The sequence below is a fragment of the Trichosurus vulpecula genome, chromosome 3 (genome assembly GCF_011100635.1).
Source record: "Trichosurus vulpecula isolate mTriVul1 chromosome 3, mTriVul1.pri, whole genome shotgun sequence".
NCBI classification, from domain to species: Eukaryota; Metazoa; Chordata; class Mammalia; order Diprotodontia; family Phalangeridae; genus Trichosurus; species Trichosurus vulpecula.
Genome location: NC_050575.1, coordinates 177,099,507 through 177,115,308, shown reverse-complemented (window position 1 = coordinate 177,115,308; position 15,802 = coordinate 177,099,507). Strand labels below are relative to the sequence as shown.

The 15,802-nt window shown below is 36.4% G+C and overlaps 1 protein-coding gene across 7 annotated transcripts in view; it reads right to left on the bottom strand.

Moving 5' to 3' along the window:
- Positions 1-15,802, bottom strand: part of EHMT1 (euchromatic histone lysine methyltransferase 1) — a 304,570-nt gene that overhangs the window by 151,302 nt on the left and 137,466 nt on the right. For all 7 annotated transcript variants that reach the window (XM_036749452.1, XM_036749451.1, XM_036749450.1 and 4 more), the window contains one exon: positions 343-523. In XM_036749452.1, coding sequence (XP_036605347.1) covers positions 343-523 — 181 coding nt within the window. The remainder of the gene's footprint in view (positions 1-342; positions 524-15,802) is intronic.

Below are 15,802 nucleotides of genomic sequence, written 5' to 3'. Positions count from 1 at the left end.
AGTGCTATTTTGCTACATTTTAAGAAAGAAAGCCTTCACTTTAAGATTTAAAACAAGAGGTATTAAAAGGCAGGAAATCCTAGTTAATTTATTAAGAATTAATCAAAGGGAAAGAATGGTTTTGCCAAGCTCCTATAAAGCATAAAAAATATTATAAAGGATCTCACAGATACATATAAAAAGATTTATCAACTCTAAGGGAAATTAATTGAGAGTCAATACAAGGGCTAGAAAAATCAAACATTCTTTGTGGCTCTTGTGCTCTAGAGAAAAGAGATTTTATACATCAATCAATACAGATTTCAAGGAAGAAAGGGTTGTTGTTAAGTATTCCCTCTTTACCTGTCTGTGATTTTGTGGTGGCCATGTAGCATTGGTTCTGAGGTAGCGACGGATGAAGGGATGAGAGAGGGGGCAAAAGCTGCTGTTTTCCAAACTCCGTAACATTTTTGTTGCTTTCCTCCTTTGATTCTTTATGTTCTCTAGAATCTCGAACTTCTCTGGGGTCCTTACTGGCTGCATGCTTCAAAACAAAGAGAATTAATGACTAAGAGTGCAAAGTTGTCACTAAAATCACATTCTCAATCAAAAATTTTTAGTTTTTTCTCACACTCCCCTCAACTGAAAATCATTGTATTTAAAGAAGACAAGACCAACTAATTTGCCTAAGAATGTGCTAATGTGTAATCTGTGCCACATAACATATCAATAATGACAAAAGTATTCTTGGCCTAAACTACATCCCTACAATGATAACTTTTTAACAGACATAGGCAATAAGAAATAATTACTCTAAAGAGCTTTTCAAAAAAAGGCAAATTAACATGTTGAGAAAAAAGAAATCAATGTTCTACAAAAAATTCATGACAATGACCCAAATCACAATGTGCTAGCTTTTGGGGGTTTCTTTGGTTTTAAATCAACTTCTGGGAAAACTATCTCACATCGGATGACATCAATTATCATCTTTATGAAAACAACTCCAAAATTTACACTTCTAGGCCTTTCTACAGTTCCCTTCCTTTAGCTCTTGGCTAGCTTCAATCATTTGCTACTCATCCTATTTGGTTGCTATCACTAGGCCTCAATACATCTCAGAATCTACTTCCAGAAGTAGAACTTTCTGGTCTATACTATCATAACCTACTGTATACACTTACTACTACCATTCAGTATGGTCTTTCCCATTTTTGTATCTCTATGCCCTTGAAAGCAAACACCATACTAGCCAACTTTAAACGCCACACTCATTGATATTGCTCTGCTCAAGAAGCTTAAACTGGCTCTCTACTGCCAATCCTGCATAAAATATAAACTCCTCTAATAAATCTCCATGCTTCTCCATCAACTCCTTCCACATACCAAATTCCTATCACTCCCGAAAGAAGACTTTCCACTACAACAAAACAAGAGGATGTACTTAAATATTTCATTTACTCCTAAACTTGCCATGAATTCCACCTGGAATACTCATAACTTTCTTCTCTACCAATTCTTGTCTCTTCTCTCTTTTGAAATTACTTCAAAATACATCCCTTCCAAGAAACTTCATTTATTACATGTGCTTTACACTGAAACAAACCTGTATTCCTCTACCAGCTTCACTTGTAGATGATACATCTTCAGCTGTATTTTAAGTGCTATGAACACAGAGACCAAGTTCATTTCTTTTGTATCCTCCATATTACCAAGAACAGTGCTCGTTGGACAGTGAGCTCTGACAGGTTAAATGAATACTTAAAATGTGAACTACATGTGTACGTATGTATGTATGTATACATATACACAAACACATATACATAAATACAGAATAGCTGAAAGCAAATAGCTGAAAAAGAGATATACATGCTAACTTTTTCTAAACTATACTATTTTAACTAGTGAACCAGTGACCAACAAGTGAAAATAAGACCTGCTGAACTTTGTTAGGGTTTTAAGAAAAAGACATGAAAGAAAAAGACTAACAACATGAGAAGATGAAAACATAACATTTTATATATTCACCATCAAAGACAGATGAATTATCACTCGAATCCACAATCCTTTAATAGTGCACAAAATGTGACCCAAAGAGTGCTAAATAACTTAGCACCATTACATCTGCCTAGGAGTTAGCTTTAACTTTCTCAGACTCTCTTTATTCCAATAACTATTGTAAAAGAAAGATGAAATAATGTTTTTAATTCCATTCACTCTCTAGATTTTTGGCTTTTACTTACAGATATGTTAATAACTAACTGGTTCTGGAAATGCCACCAGATATTATTTTATCAGAGAAAGAAGAAACGAACAGAAAGACCCAAGACCCATAAGCCAGACCACGTAGAGCTAGTATAGTCACACAAATGAACAAATGTTTTTTGTCAAGATGGCTTTCTAGAACATTTTTTTTAAATGTATGTTACAAAACAGTAAAGATGGCAGAGTATCCTTATCTGCTCCAAAAAAGTTCTGAACTTCCCTTGGAGGAAGGGGAAATGGGGCTTTTGGATCAAAAGATCTATCATGATAGCTGATTCTATATGGAGAACCTCAAACGTTTTTCCAACTCTTGCTAAGCAGCAGACTATATCAGAAATGAGTAAACAGGAGAAAGGGGAAGGAACCTCAATTTATCTGCTTTCAAAGTCTATCATAGTCTTATGTCTATCAATGAGAATAATATCTTGCCAACATAAATGTGAAAAAAAATCCAAAAGAAAAAGCATCTAAACAATAGTCTAGCACCTATTTATAGAAGGCTAAAGACATGGATTAAGAAAGTCTTAGATATTTATTATAGGATGATTTTAACAAGACTATTATTACCAAGAATCGCAGCATCTTGTATTGGAGAGGGGAGGCTTGGCCCTGGAGTCAGAAGATGTGATTTTACATGTTACCATGTTACCATGGCAAGTCACTTGACCACTCAGTGGCCCAGGCAACATTCTAAGACAGTAAGTTACAGGGGAATAGCTGATCTGCATAGATGAAGCCAGTTTTCATCCTGGGAATGCCCAATACACATAAAACTACAGGTCCAGAGCCCCACCAAAAAAACTTGTTAGGACACTTACACAAATTGATAAAAGTGTCAATAACAGAATCCAAAGACGGTAATCTTTGATTATTTTTTTAAATAATTCTGCATCTCAAAATGAATAGAAAAACAACTAGAAATACTGTAATTAAAATTACAACAAAAAAGGGTTGTGGCATTTGAATTAAATAATGAAACATCAGAATAGACCAGAAAAAATATACCATCTGACACTGGTACAGTACACTAGATCTAGTTTACAAAGCATTTTCACAACCATTATCACATATGATAACTCAAAACTAGCCTGTGCGGTAGGCAAGGAAGATGTTATTATCCTTAATTTACATATTAGGAAACCAAGGTTCAGAAAAGTTAGATGACTTGATCATAGCCACAAAGCTAATAAATGGTGAAATAATATTTCTAACTCAGAATAATTCTATGGTCTTACCAATAACCCATACTGTCTCAAAGACTTTTGCGTTTACCTGACTACTATCCAGCTTCTTATATGCTTTCTATCAATCTTAATTGTACCAACTAATCCATTCACCTCCATTCCAGACTAAAGCTTCACATGCATACCCCATTCGTAGTATCTTTTATTTTTTGTGTATCTATGTAGTGGTCAGAATGGATTTGAAAGGGATATACACTTCTATGTGTAGGATGAGGGAAAAGGGGATTATGGGGGAAAGGGGAGGAACCTCTGCATGTATGTCTATCCATAGTAAAGCACCCAGGGTAAGGTAGGATGGATGAGATTTGTTAATCGGTCATATTAAAAGCTTATTATAAAAAGTCATCTCAATCATCCACACAAAAGGATCAAAACAGTGAACAATATAAAACACTGATTAATTTTTCAGGAAGTTTACTTGAGGCTTCAAGTCTCCAAAGATTATTCTTACAACAACACTTTCCTTCTGAGTTCAAGTCCCATAACTAAAGCACTTAGATCAGGGGTGGGGAAGCTGTGGCCTTCAGGACACAGCTTCCCAACCCCTGCCTTAAATTGTTCCACATTGAGGAAGACTTTTTCTAATCTCAAGCAACAGTAGGAAAAGTTTCATTTCTAGGGCATCTTGATATTCAAACAACTAAATTTAAGCAGATCTTATTTTATGACAAAAATGACTCAATAAATATATTATACTTTTGATTAACACAAATGCTTCTTCATTCATCTTTCCATCAGAATCCACACTGCATAATACAGACATCTGTCTGATTTACTTTGTGGGATATGTACTGTTAACATGGAAAACGGATAGGTACCAATTGAGCACACCAAAGTATGCTTAGTACCAGCTAGGATAAACATAAATTACTTCTCAGGCACAAATTACTGAACAGAAAAATTAAGGATTATCCTGAACGGAGAAAGAAAAATCATCAATTTAAAAGTCTATTATATATGCTATAGGAAGGAAATCCTCTAAGGTCCCTTCCAGTTCTAAATCTATGATCATCATCTATGATCCACTTAAATTTTATATCTTTTGCTCAAGTGGAAGGATAGAAAATTAAAAAAAAAAATCAAAAGGATTCTAATATATGATGGACTCTTAAAAGTGGTCAGGAAATATCAAGAGAATTAATGAAAAGAAATGCTAGGGAAGGAGGCCTAGCCATACCAGATATTAAACTGTATTATAAAGCAGCAATCATCAAAACTATTTGGTACTGCCTAAGAAATAGAGTGGTGGATCAGTGGAACAGGTTAGGTACACAAGACACAATAGTCAAAGGACTACAGCAATCTACTCTTTTGATAAACCCAGAGTTAAGCTTCTGGAATTAGAACTCACTATTTCATAAAAACTACTGAGAAAACTGGAAAATAGTATGGCAGAAATTGGGCATAGACAGATATCTTACTCCATATACCAAAATAAAGTCAAAATAAGTTCACGACTTAGATTTAAAAGCTGATGCTATAAGCATTTTGGGAGAGAAAGGAATAGTTTACCTGTCAGAATTATAAAGAAGGGAAGAATTTCTGGCTAAACTAGAGATAGAGAGCATTAAAAAATGCAAAATGGGTAATTTTGATTACATCAAATTGAAAAGTTTTTGTACAAACAATGCCAATGCAACAAAGATTAGGAGGGAAGCACAAAATTGGGAGAAAATCTTTACAACCACTGTCTCTGAAAAAGGCCTCATCTCTAAAATATACAGGGAACTGAGTCAAACTTATAAGAACACAAGCCATTCCCCAAAAGAGAAATGGTCAAAGGATACGAACAGGCAGTTTTCAGAGGAAGAAATGAAAGCTACTTATAGTCATATGAAAAAATGTTCTAAATCACTATTAATTAGAGAAATGCAAATCAAAACAACTCTCAGGTACCACATCTCTCCTGTCAGATTGGTAACATGTCAAAAAAGGAAAATAATAAATGCTGGAGGTGTGGGAAAATTAGAACACTACTGCATTGTTGGTGGAGTTGTGAACTGATCCAACCATTCTGGAGAGCAATTTGGAACTATGCTCAAGGGCTATAAAAATGTGCATACCCTTTGACCCAGCAATACCACTTCTAGGGCTGGATCCCAAAGAGATCAAACAAGGGAGAAAAGGACCCACATGTACAAAAATACTTATAGCAGCTCATTTTGTGGTAGCAAAGAACTGGAAATCAAGGGGAGGTCCATCAATTGGGGAATGGCTAAACAAAATGTGGTATATGAATGTAATGGAATACTACTGTACCATAAGAAATGAGGAGCAGATGGACTTCATAAGAACCTGGAGAGTCTTATATGATCTGACGATGAGTGAAGGGAGGAGAACCAAGAGAACACTGTACACAACCACAGACACATTGCTTCTGTGATGACTAACTTTGACAGACTTGGCTCTTCTCAACAATGCAAGGTTCCAAGACAGCTCCAAAAGACTCATGATGGAAAAGGCTATCCATATCCAGAGAAAGAATTGCAGAATCTGAATGAAGATTAAAGCAAACTATTTGCTATCTCTTTTTTTTCTTTTTTATTTTGTTACATCTTTCTCATAGTTCATTTCATTGGTTATAATTCATCTTTACAACACAATTGTATGGGAAAATAAGTTTAATGTGAAGGTATATGTAGAACCTATATGAGATTACATGCTGTCTTGGGGCGGGGGGGGGGGCCAGAAAATTTGGAAATTTTTCAAAAAATTTTCAAAAACTTGCGAAACTGAGTGTTGTAAACTAAAAAAACTACTTAATTTTAAAAAGTGGTCATGGAAAGTTTACAGGCAATAATTACTCCATTTTTTCCATGGAAGACCACCAAAGGTTATTCAACTTTAAGAACACTTTGAGCTATCAAATAATAAACTGAAAGAAAAAAAACCAAGTATAAACTAAATACAGAGACCTGGATTTCTTATTAACTAACTTGTGTAATCCTGGGAGAGCGATTATCTCCCCTGGCCTCAGTTTCCTTATCCGTAAATAAGGGAGTGGAAGGGGGTAAATTCTATTGCTAAAGTCCCTTTCATATCTAACCAAGTTCAACTCTATGATTCTATATGGAATTCTATTTATCTATTCAACTTCATCTTTCCTCTTTGCTTCAAAACAAATTCTTAATCTTTAGTCAGCCTGTGCTTGAAGCTATACTCCTCAATGTCTCCATGTAAGATTCATCCAACAATTAATTACTGATTTTTTTTTACATGTAGGATGTAGAATGCTATGAGGCTAGAGAGGAGAACCTGCATCCTCGAGGCCACATGCGGCCCTGTAGGTCCTCAAGTGCAGCCCTCTGATTGAATCCAAGTTTTACAGAACAAATCTTTTTATTAAGGGGATTTGTTCTGTGAAGTTTGGATTCAAAGGGCTGCACTTGACAACCTAGAGGGCCACATGTGGCCCCAAAGCCATAGGCTTCCAACCCCAGCATGGGGTACAAAAAGTAGAATAAGACATAGCCCTTGTCATAATGACCCATCCTTCAAGGCCTGTTCCAAAGTCTGTAACCAAACCATAATGACGATTCCCTCCTTCAAATGGCACGTAATATTTTTAAACCTCTATCACACAATTATCAACCAAGTATATACTGTCTTGTATTATGTTCTTTTTGTTTTGTTTTTCAGTTGCTTTCAGTCATGGTCAACTCTTCATGACCCCATTTGGGATTTTCTTAGCAAAGACAGTGGAGTGGTTTCCCATTTTCTTCTCCAGCTCATTTTACAGATGAGGAAACTGAGGCAAACAGGACTAGGTGATTTGGTGAGCTTCACACAAAGTAACTGTTTGAGAACAGATTTAAGTTCAAGTCTTCCTGACTCCAGGCCCAGCATTCTATCCACTGAACAACGTAGCTCACCCATTCTCATTATCTTCCTCATAAGGCTGTTATGAGGAAAATGCCTTGGGATCATTCGAGCACTATAGAAATGTGAGCTGTGTGTCTTGTTTCACACACGAGCCCACAGAAAACACAGACATAGACATAGACACACACATGCATCTCCAAATGGAGGGTAAGTTCCTGTAATAGTAAGTAAAGTGGGACTTTTTGTTGTCTTGTTTTGGACTGCTTTTCACCACTAAGGCAATCGAGTGCCTTTGATGACCTGCTTAAGTCACAGGAAGATTAGGGTCACATGGGTTTGAGCTGTATGGTTATGATGCCCTCTGACCCTAAAAAGTGTGTATATATACACTCTGAGGTTAGCATTTTGCTAGGGGCTCAGTCATTGGAAGAGTGTCATGTGATGTGACCAGACAAGACTCTTGAGTAGCCATTAAGGAGTCCCCCCACCCCCACCCCCCACATTGAAAAACCCAGATGTTGGTGCTTCTCTCTCTAGTAACTATATATGTAATGTCTTGGTCAGATGGCTAGAAGCCTGTCTGTTGATTTGTGTTATTTTGTTCTGTTTATATAATTTCTGCTTGTAATTTCTATTTGTGTTTTCTCTTGAGTTCAGGGTGCTGACTTTTTCCCCCTGAACTAAGTGAATGATATATGTATGTTTAATTGAAGCAAGACTGTTAACCCCTTAAAGTTGCTTTTTTAGAAAAGCAGATCAAAGAACCTGTGCTAGTAGCCCTCCTGTGTGCTGGTGTTATTGGCTTTACACAGCCACAGTAGTGCCGAGTAGCACTGTTACAGCTCCCTAGAAAGAGGCATACAATAGACAATAAATATTTGGTGATTTGAAAAGTCCAGGTTTAGGCAGAAAAAAACTGTTAAAATGAAAAGTTGTATAGTCAAAAGATTTTATATGACAGACAAAAATAACTGAAGTCAAATCAATTCAATTCCAGTACAAGAATATATACAATCCCTCCAGAGTTTGATGTACAAGCAAAACTAACAATAAAAAAGAATCAGAATGCTCCACTATTTTGAAAGCTACATTTTTAGCAAAGTTTGGAAACAAGAAAAGTCACCCTTATGATAAAGATCCGATCTTTACAGTTTAGCTTAAAAGTAGAATATAGGTTCCTTCCAATTAAATTTTTGGACAAAATAAGGAAATTGGGGTATCCCAGATATTAAATAAATGTCAAAATATGAAGATCAACAAGACAAAATGCAAGTATCTTACTAATTATGCCATGGCCACAGAACTGAGGTTTTCAAAAACCAAATGAATTCTCTCTTAGCTACTCTTATGGCACTGCATACTGCTTTATGGTTCATCAAATGCTAATTTGTATCATATTAATCTTATGTATTAGACTGTAAGCTTAGCATAAATACCATTTGTTATTTATCCAGATCATCTTCTCCCCAAAAAATCAACAAGTATTTGTAAAGGTCCTACTATGTGCCAGGTTAGTGCAAGGGATATAAAAAAGGGCAAAAAACAGTCTTGGCTCTCAAGGAGCACACGGTCTAATGGTAGGGACAACACAAAAACAACTATGTACAAATAAGGTATACACAGGAAAAACTGGAAAGAATAAAGTGAGTAAAGGCCCCAGCATTAAGGAAGATCAAGAAAGCTTCTTGTAGAAAGTGGGATGTTATGCAAATCAAAACAAATGTCAGGTACCACATCATACTATCAGACTGGCTAACATGACAAAACAGGAAAATGATAATTATTGGAGAAGATGTGGGAAAATCAAAACACTAATGCATTGTTGGTGGAGCTGTGAACTGGTCCAGTAATACTGGAGAGCAATTTTGAACTATGCCTAACCTTGTGCATACCCTTTAAACCAGCAAAATCACTTCTAGGTTTGTATCCCAAAGAGATCATGCAAATGGGAAAAAGGACCTACATGTACAAAAATATTTATAGCAGATCTTTTTGTGGTGGCAAAGAACTGGAAATTGAGGGGATGTTCATCAAACAGGGAATGGCTGAACATGTTGTGGTTGGTATATGAATATAATGGAATACCACTGTTCAAGAAGAAATGATGAGCATGCAGACTTCAGAAAAACTTGAACTGATGCTGAGTGAAGTGAGCAGAACAAGGAGAACATTGTAAACAGTAACACCAACATTGCACAATGACTAATTTAGATAGACTTGGCTCTTCTCAGCAATGCAAGGATCTAAGACAACTCTAAGGGACTCAAAATGAAAAATGCTATCCACACGCAGAAAAAGAACTATGAATATGAATGCAGATCGAAGCATACTACTTGCTCTCTTTTTTTTGTTGTTTCTTTCTTCTTTCTCATGGTTTCGTCCTTACAACAAGAGTAACATGGAGGGAGAGAAAATTTAGGACTCAAAATCTTATGAAAGTAAATGCTGAAAACTAAAAAAAAAAAGAAAGAAAAAAAAGAAGAATGGGGGGGGAAGAGAAGGGGAAGGAGGAAGGAGGAGGAAGAGGAGGGAGAGGAGATGACAATGGACAACTTGACAGAAGTCAGGGAAGATAAGAAAGGGGTGCATAACATACAAGAGGGACAATCAGTGAAAATGCCTGGAGTTAGGAGATGAAACGTCTTTTGCAAGGAATAGCCAAGACGACAGTGTCACGAGATCACAGGGCACATGACACTAAGGTATCAGAAGACCAGAAACTTAGCAGAGGGCCAGGTTATAAAGGACTTTAAAAGTCAGTTACTTGATTTTACATTTGATCTCGAAAATAAGAGTACACCTTGCTTAATGAAGTATCTGCTGGTGAGTGCACGATTCAGTTCCAAAGGAAGATTACATCAAAAAAGCCTATTTTCATACAGAAAATTTCCATACACTATCTAGGTCTTGGCTAAGAAGAGTCTATTTACACTAAGGGAGGCCAACCAAGTATTGACAGAACCACAAAAAATACTGGAAATTATAGGATTCAAAGAATGGCTGGCCTCAAAAGTTCCTTGACCTCTTCAACTCCAGACACCTTTACTACACTTTGGCCAATGAGTTGAACACCCATAATTTTAACTTTGCCCTTATTTGCCCTACTTATCTGGAGAAGGGGATTGGAAAGGAGTCTAAGATTTTTCCATAGTCAGCCATTTCAAAAATGGTTTCACACTAATAATGTAAAATTCTCCACCCTTTTCATCATAGCAGCCTTGCAGTCTTCTACCACGGATAATCCTCACTCCAATCCAAAAAGGATTTTTTCAAGGTCTAATACATGCAAGGAAGGCATTTGCTAAACAAGGAAATACAAACAGAAAAAATTAAAAGTCTTTGCCTTTTAGAAGCTTATATTCTAATAGGCTGACACAATGTGTAAACAGATCAGCAGATACATGGCTCTATGAGGAGGCAAACGAAACCAGGATGATTTACTAAAGGCTTGCCTTAAGAGGCAACACATAAGCTAAGCCTTGAAAGAAGTCAGGGACTCTTAAGAGTCAGAAGTTAGCAGGAAGCACAACCTAGAGATAAGGAAAACACACACACACACACACACACACACACAAACACATGCTCAAAGAGACAGGAGATAAAATCCTCAATTTGAGTATTAACAAGTATGCCACTGGAAAACTAATGCATTGTTGGAATTATGAACTGATCCAACCGTTCTGGAAAGCCTGAAAGCAAATCGAAGCAAACTATTTTCACTTTTTTGTTGTTTTTTCTTTCTTGCGTTTTTTCCTTTTGCTCTGATTTTTTTCACAACATGATTAATGTGGAAATATGTTTAATGAGACTGTACATGTATATCCTATATCAGATTGTTTGCTTGGGGAGGGAGGGAGAAAAATTTGGAACCGAAAATCTTACCAAAATGAATGTTGAAAACCGTCTTTACATTTAATTGGAAAAAAATAAAATACTACTAAATGGGTTAGAGGGGAGGAAAAGAATAAGCATGCCAACCTGCATATTACATACAGTACCTGAAAAGTCCTAATAAGAAATAAGTCTTTAAAAGCAGACTGAAGTCAGACTGTGAAGGTGTGAAGATGATAAATTTTTATTGTATCCTTGAAGCAATACAGAGCTGCTAAAGATTCTTGAGCAGGGGAGTGACAGTGTCAGATCTGTGCTTTATTAAAAAAATTATTCTGGCAGCTGTATTAAAAGATGGAGAAGGGAAAGACTGGTAGCCTGGAATCCAATTAAGTGGCTGTTAACACTAGTCCACAGCTAAGAGTTGTTGAGGGCCTGAATTAACTAGAGTGATGACCATATGAATGAAGAAAAAAGGACAAATCTGAGATATTTTTTGTGGCAGTGGAACACAGACGAGACTTGGCAACTAATTGGGTATGGGCAATGAGGGAGAAGCAAGAGTAGAGGAGGGTGCTAAGGTTGCAAGTGTGGTGACTAGAAGGACGGTGGTGGCCTCAACGAAAGCAAACATTAGCATGAGGCGTATATTAGGAGGAAGGGGAAAAAATGGCTTCCATTTTGGACACGTTGGCCTCAAAGTGGCTATAGGACATCAGTTAGAGATGTCCAACAGTCAGCTGATGATTTTTCTCTATGCCCTCTTCTGGACTGACAGATATTACTGGAAAAATTTCTACATTGCTAAAAGCACTGAGTACAAATTCAAACAATTTAAACTGACCTGTATATTAAAAGAAACCTCAGAGGTCTGATATAGCATTTCTCTCAAGGCAGTAATCCTTCCTAACACAATCCCTGAAAGGTGAGTGACGTTTCTACTGGATGGTCCTTGAAACAAAATAAGAAGTTTAGCGGGAATGTCTGGGAAATAAGAGAACTAGTAGATGAGGTAGTTGAAGTATGAGAGTCCTGAGTCAAAGAGATATTAGAGCTAGAGCAGTGACTTATAATGATGAGGTACAGGACGTAGTCATGAAGTGTTATGGCTTTTGCATACAGAAATCCACAGAGTCAAGGAAATGAGAAATTATGAACTGAAGATGGCTAATAGCTTTTTAAGGATGATGGCCATGGATTGGAGAGAAACAATAAGAATCAGTGTTAAACTTCCCTACTTAAAAGATTTAGGTGAGCAGAAATTGAGAAGAGTGATGATGAGTTAGTGGGCTAGAGGTGACACCTACCCAAGCTCCAAGTATGAAAGAATGGGTTAGAAGGACAGGAAGCATGGTATGTATCTTCAGGTAAGAGACAAACTTCAGTTAAGAAGGCAGAATTCAGGATAAAGCATAAATTCCCCTCATTAAAGCAGGTAAAGCACAAAGCCTCATACTAAGATAGCTAGGGGCAGCTAGGTGGTCAAGTGGATAGAGTGTTGTGCCTGGAATCAGGAAGACTCATATTCCTGAGTTCAAATCTGGCTTGAAGACACTCACTACCTGTGTGACCATGAGCAAGCCATTTAGCCCTATTTGCCTCAGTTTCCTCATCTGAAAAATGAGCTGAAGAAGGAAATGGCAAACTACTCCGGTATCTTTACCAAGAAAACTCCAAAATGGGGTCTCAAAGAGTTGAACACAACTGAAGTGACTGAAGAAGAACAACAACAACAAGACAGCTAAGGCAGAAAGGCAAGAAATGTTAAAAGGTAAAATTAAGAATGGGAAGAGCACAGAGCTTTAATGAAGGAAGAAATGTTTATAAAGCCATGCAAACAGGGGGACAAGATGGGGTCGAAGGAGACAAAAGCTACAAATAAACTATAAAGTGAAGGAAGAAAGTAAATATTACAGTGACAATGCACTTTCACTTATGGAGCAGGATAAGCTAAAAGCCTGGAGGGGAAAGATGAAAAACATACCAAAAAACAGATACCAAATAAATATTTTCATGGAGACATATGGTGACAATCTAGGGCAAGATCTAGCATTTAACAAAAAAGTTATGGGATGTTAAGATCACAGATTTAGAGCTGGAAAGGGCCTCAGAAATCATACAGCCCAATCTGATCATTTTAAAGATGAGAAAACTGAGGCACTCCTGAAAGATTAAGTGACTTGACCAAGGTCACACAGGTAGAATACTGCACAAATGGCATCTGAACTCAACTTCTCTGACTCCAAATCCAGCACTCTCTTCTACTATTTACCACAGTTTTCTACATGTTTTTGTTCTTATACATACTTTTTCCTGGGCTATTAGAAGGAACTAATTTTTCTATGCTCAGAGAACTCATCTAGAAGTGGAAAATACCAAGGCTGTAATAAATATAGAAAGGGATTCTACAAACCTCCCTCCTACTTAGATGCCTACTGAGTACGAAAATCCTGAAAATCATGGTTTTTACTAAAACTTAAACATATGAAAATGTGATTTTTTTTTTCTGCCAATGCCAGCACTACAAAATAAAATAAAATGACAAGGAAGCTTGGAATCATACCTAGGAAATTATTCACTTTTTGCTCCTAATTCATTAATAAAGGGCAAAAGCAGGAGAAATAACAGCATGCCTTCTCTTTTATCATTATTTGAATCATTCAAAAGTATGATTTCTGAACTCGAGTATGTTACTTTGTAAACTAGACTAAATACCTATGAACTCAAGGCTAAAAACTGCTTTGGATAAAACAGTTATGCAAATGCTCTGAAGATCTGACCCTTGAATAACAGTAAGATATATCTATATTCTTGGTGAGATATGTCTATTTTTCTCTCTAACAAATAGAGGATAAATGAAGACAGCATAACTGTGCTTATTTAAACCCTAAGCTAGTTTGAATATCAATAAACAAGGCCAATGGAGACAAGCTTAAAGGAAATACCATCCCACAAAACTCTTGTAAAAAGTACTATGAACAGTGTATCCATTATTAAATATTGATTGAGTTCCCATAGGGTACGCAACCATTATGACAAAGCAAAATATAAAAAGTGCATGTAGCTATGCTTCTACTGAAGTTTTATTTGAATGCTTTAGTGGGGTGAGGATATGACCATGGTTCTACTGCAAACTCTGGTCTTACCAAGCTAAAAAGGCTTTTAACTCCTACAGACTCAACAATTAACTGTAAATGTTATCTGGGGACCATCCTAGATAAATTAGGAAAAGACCATCAAAAGAAGGTGGACCAGGGCAACTTACAAAACATCTACCAAAGCAAAGCAGGAAGATGAACTCTGAGATCCTGTTAAGTACTAAAGTAATAAAAACATAATGCAGCTGACATCACTTTAAATATTAGATGCATTTCTGAGGTGTCATGTAAAACTAAATTAGAACGAGTTTAGAAATTGGAAAATATTGGAAAATTAATTGGAAAATTTTTAACAAAATAAATAAAAATATAATGGGAAAACCCCTATCAAAAACACTTTTCATGAGTACAGTTTTATTACAATAAGAAGACAATAGCTAACTGCGGGAACCAATGATTGCCACATCCATGATTTCTAGGGAACTTGCAGCTATAAGTTAAAATGTAAAGAATCAGGAAGAAAGCTCAAGACAGCTGATTATGTCAAATCTATTAATCAACAAATATTTATAAAGCACTTACTAGCCAGGCACTGTGCTAGGTTCTGAGGATATAAATAAAATGAACTAAACAATCTCTACTCATATGTATATAACATTTGAAAGTAAAAAAATAAGGCACAGAAGAGGGGAACAGCCAACGTACAACCAAGAAGGAAAATTAAGTGTAGTGTCTGAGGACAGAGAAAAAGCCCACATGATTGCACTGAAGAATCCTAGAGGGGCCGTAATGTACAACCCTGGAAAGACAGGCTGGGACTGGCTTGTGAAGGACTTTCAAAGCTACTAAAGAGAGGAGTATATATTTGATTCTAGAGGGCCTAAGAAGTCATTGAAGATGATTGAATAGTGGGGGTGACATGGTCAGATATGTGATTAAGCTTAAAAAAAATCACTTTGGCAGCAACAGAAAAACGGTGAAACTAAATGATTGCCCAGGCCACATGTAAAAATCTGCCTAGCCATCCCTGAAGAGGAGCAGTAGCAGCAGCAAACAAGAACCAATACAGACCCAATATCCTCTACAGCACTAAAAACCCCACTGAGACATGATGAGCAGGTAAAGCAACAATAATTTCTGGAAACTGATATCTTCTATTTTTATCTACCACCCTTTATTATGATTAAAAATTTCTCTAACTCGTTTCTCTCTCTACCTATGTATTAATCAATCACCAGACATATAGGAGAAAACTACCCCCCACTCTGACTTTTATTTTTTACATTTATATTTATTTTATATTGATATTTATAGTACACATAAATAATTGTTACATACTATAAATGCATAAATACATTACATAAATGTTATATTTATTTTATATTCTTTTATTCTCACTCTCCTCTTCAACCTTACCCCATCAATGTCCCACACTCCAACCCTCTGTACTATGCCTTCTGGAATTTCATTTTCATAATGAACAAATCTGCCTTCATCCTGGACCTTGTTCTCTTACATTCCTTCTATCTACTAGCTCTCAACTAGACCTGGCCCCTTAATGACACT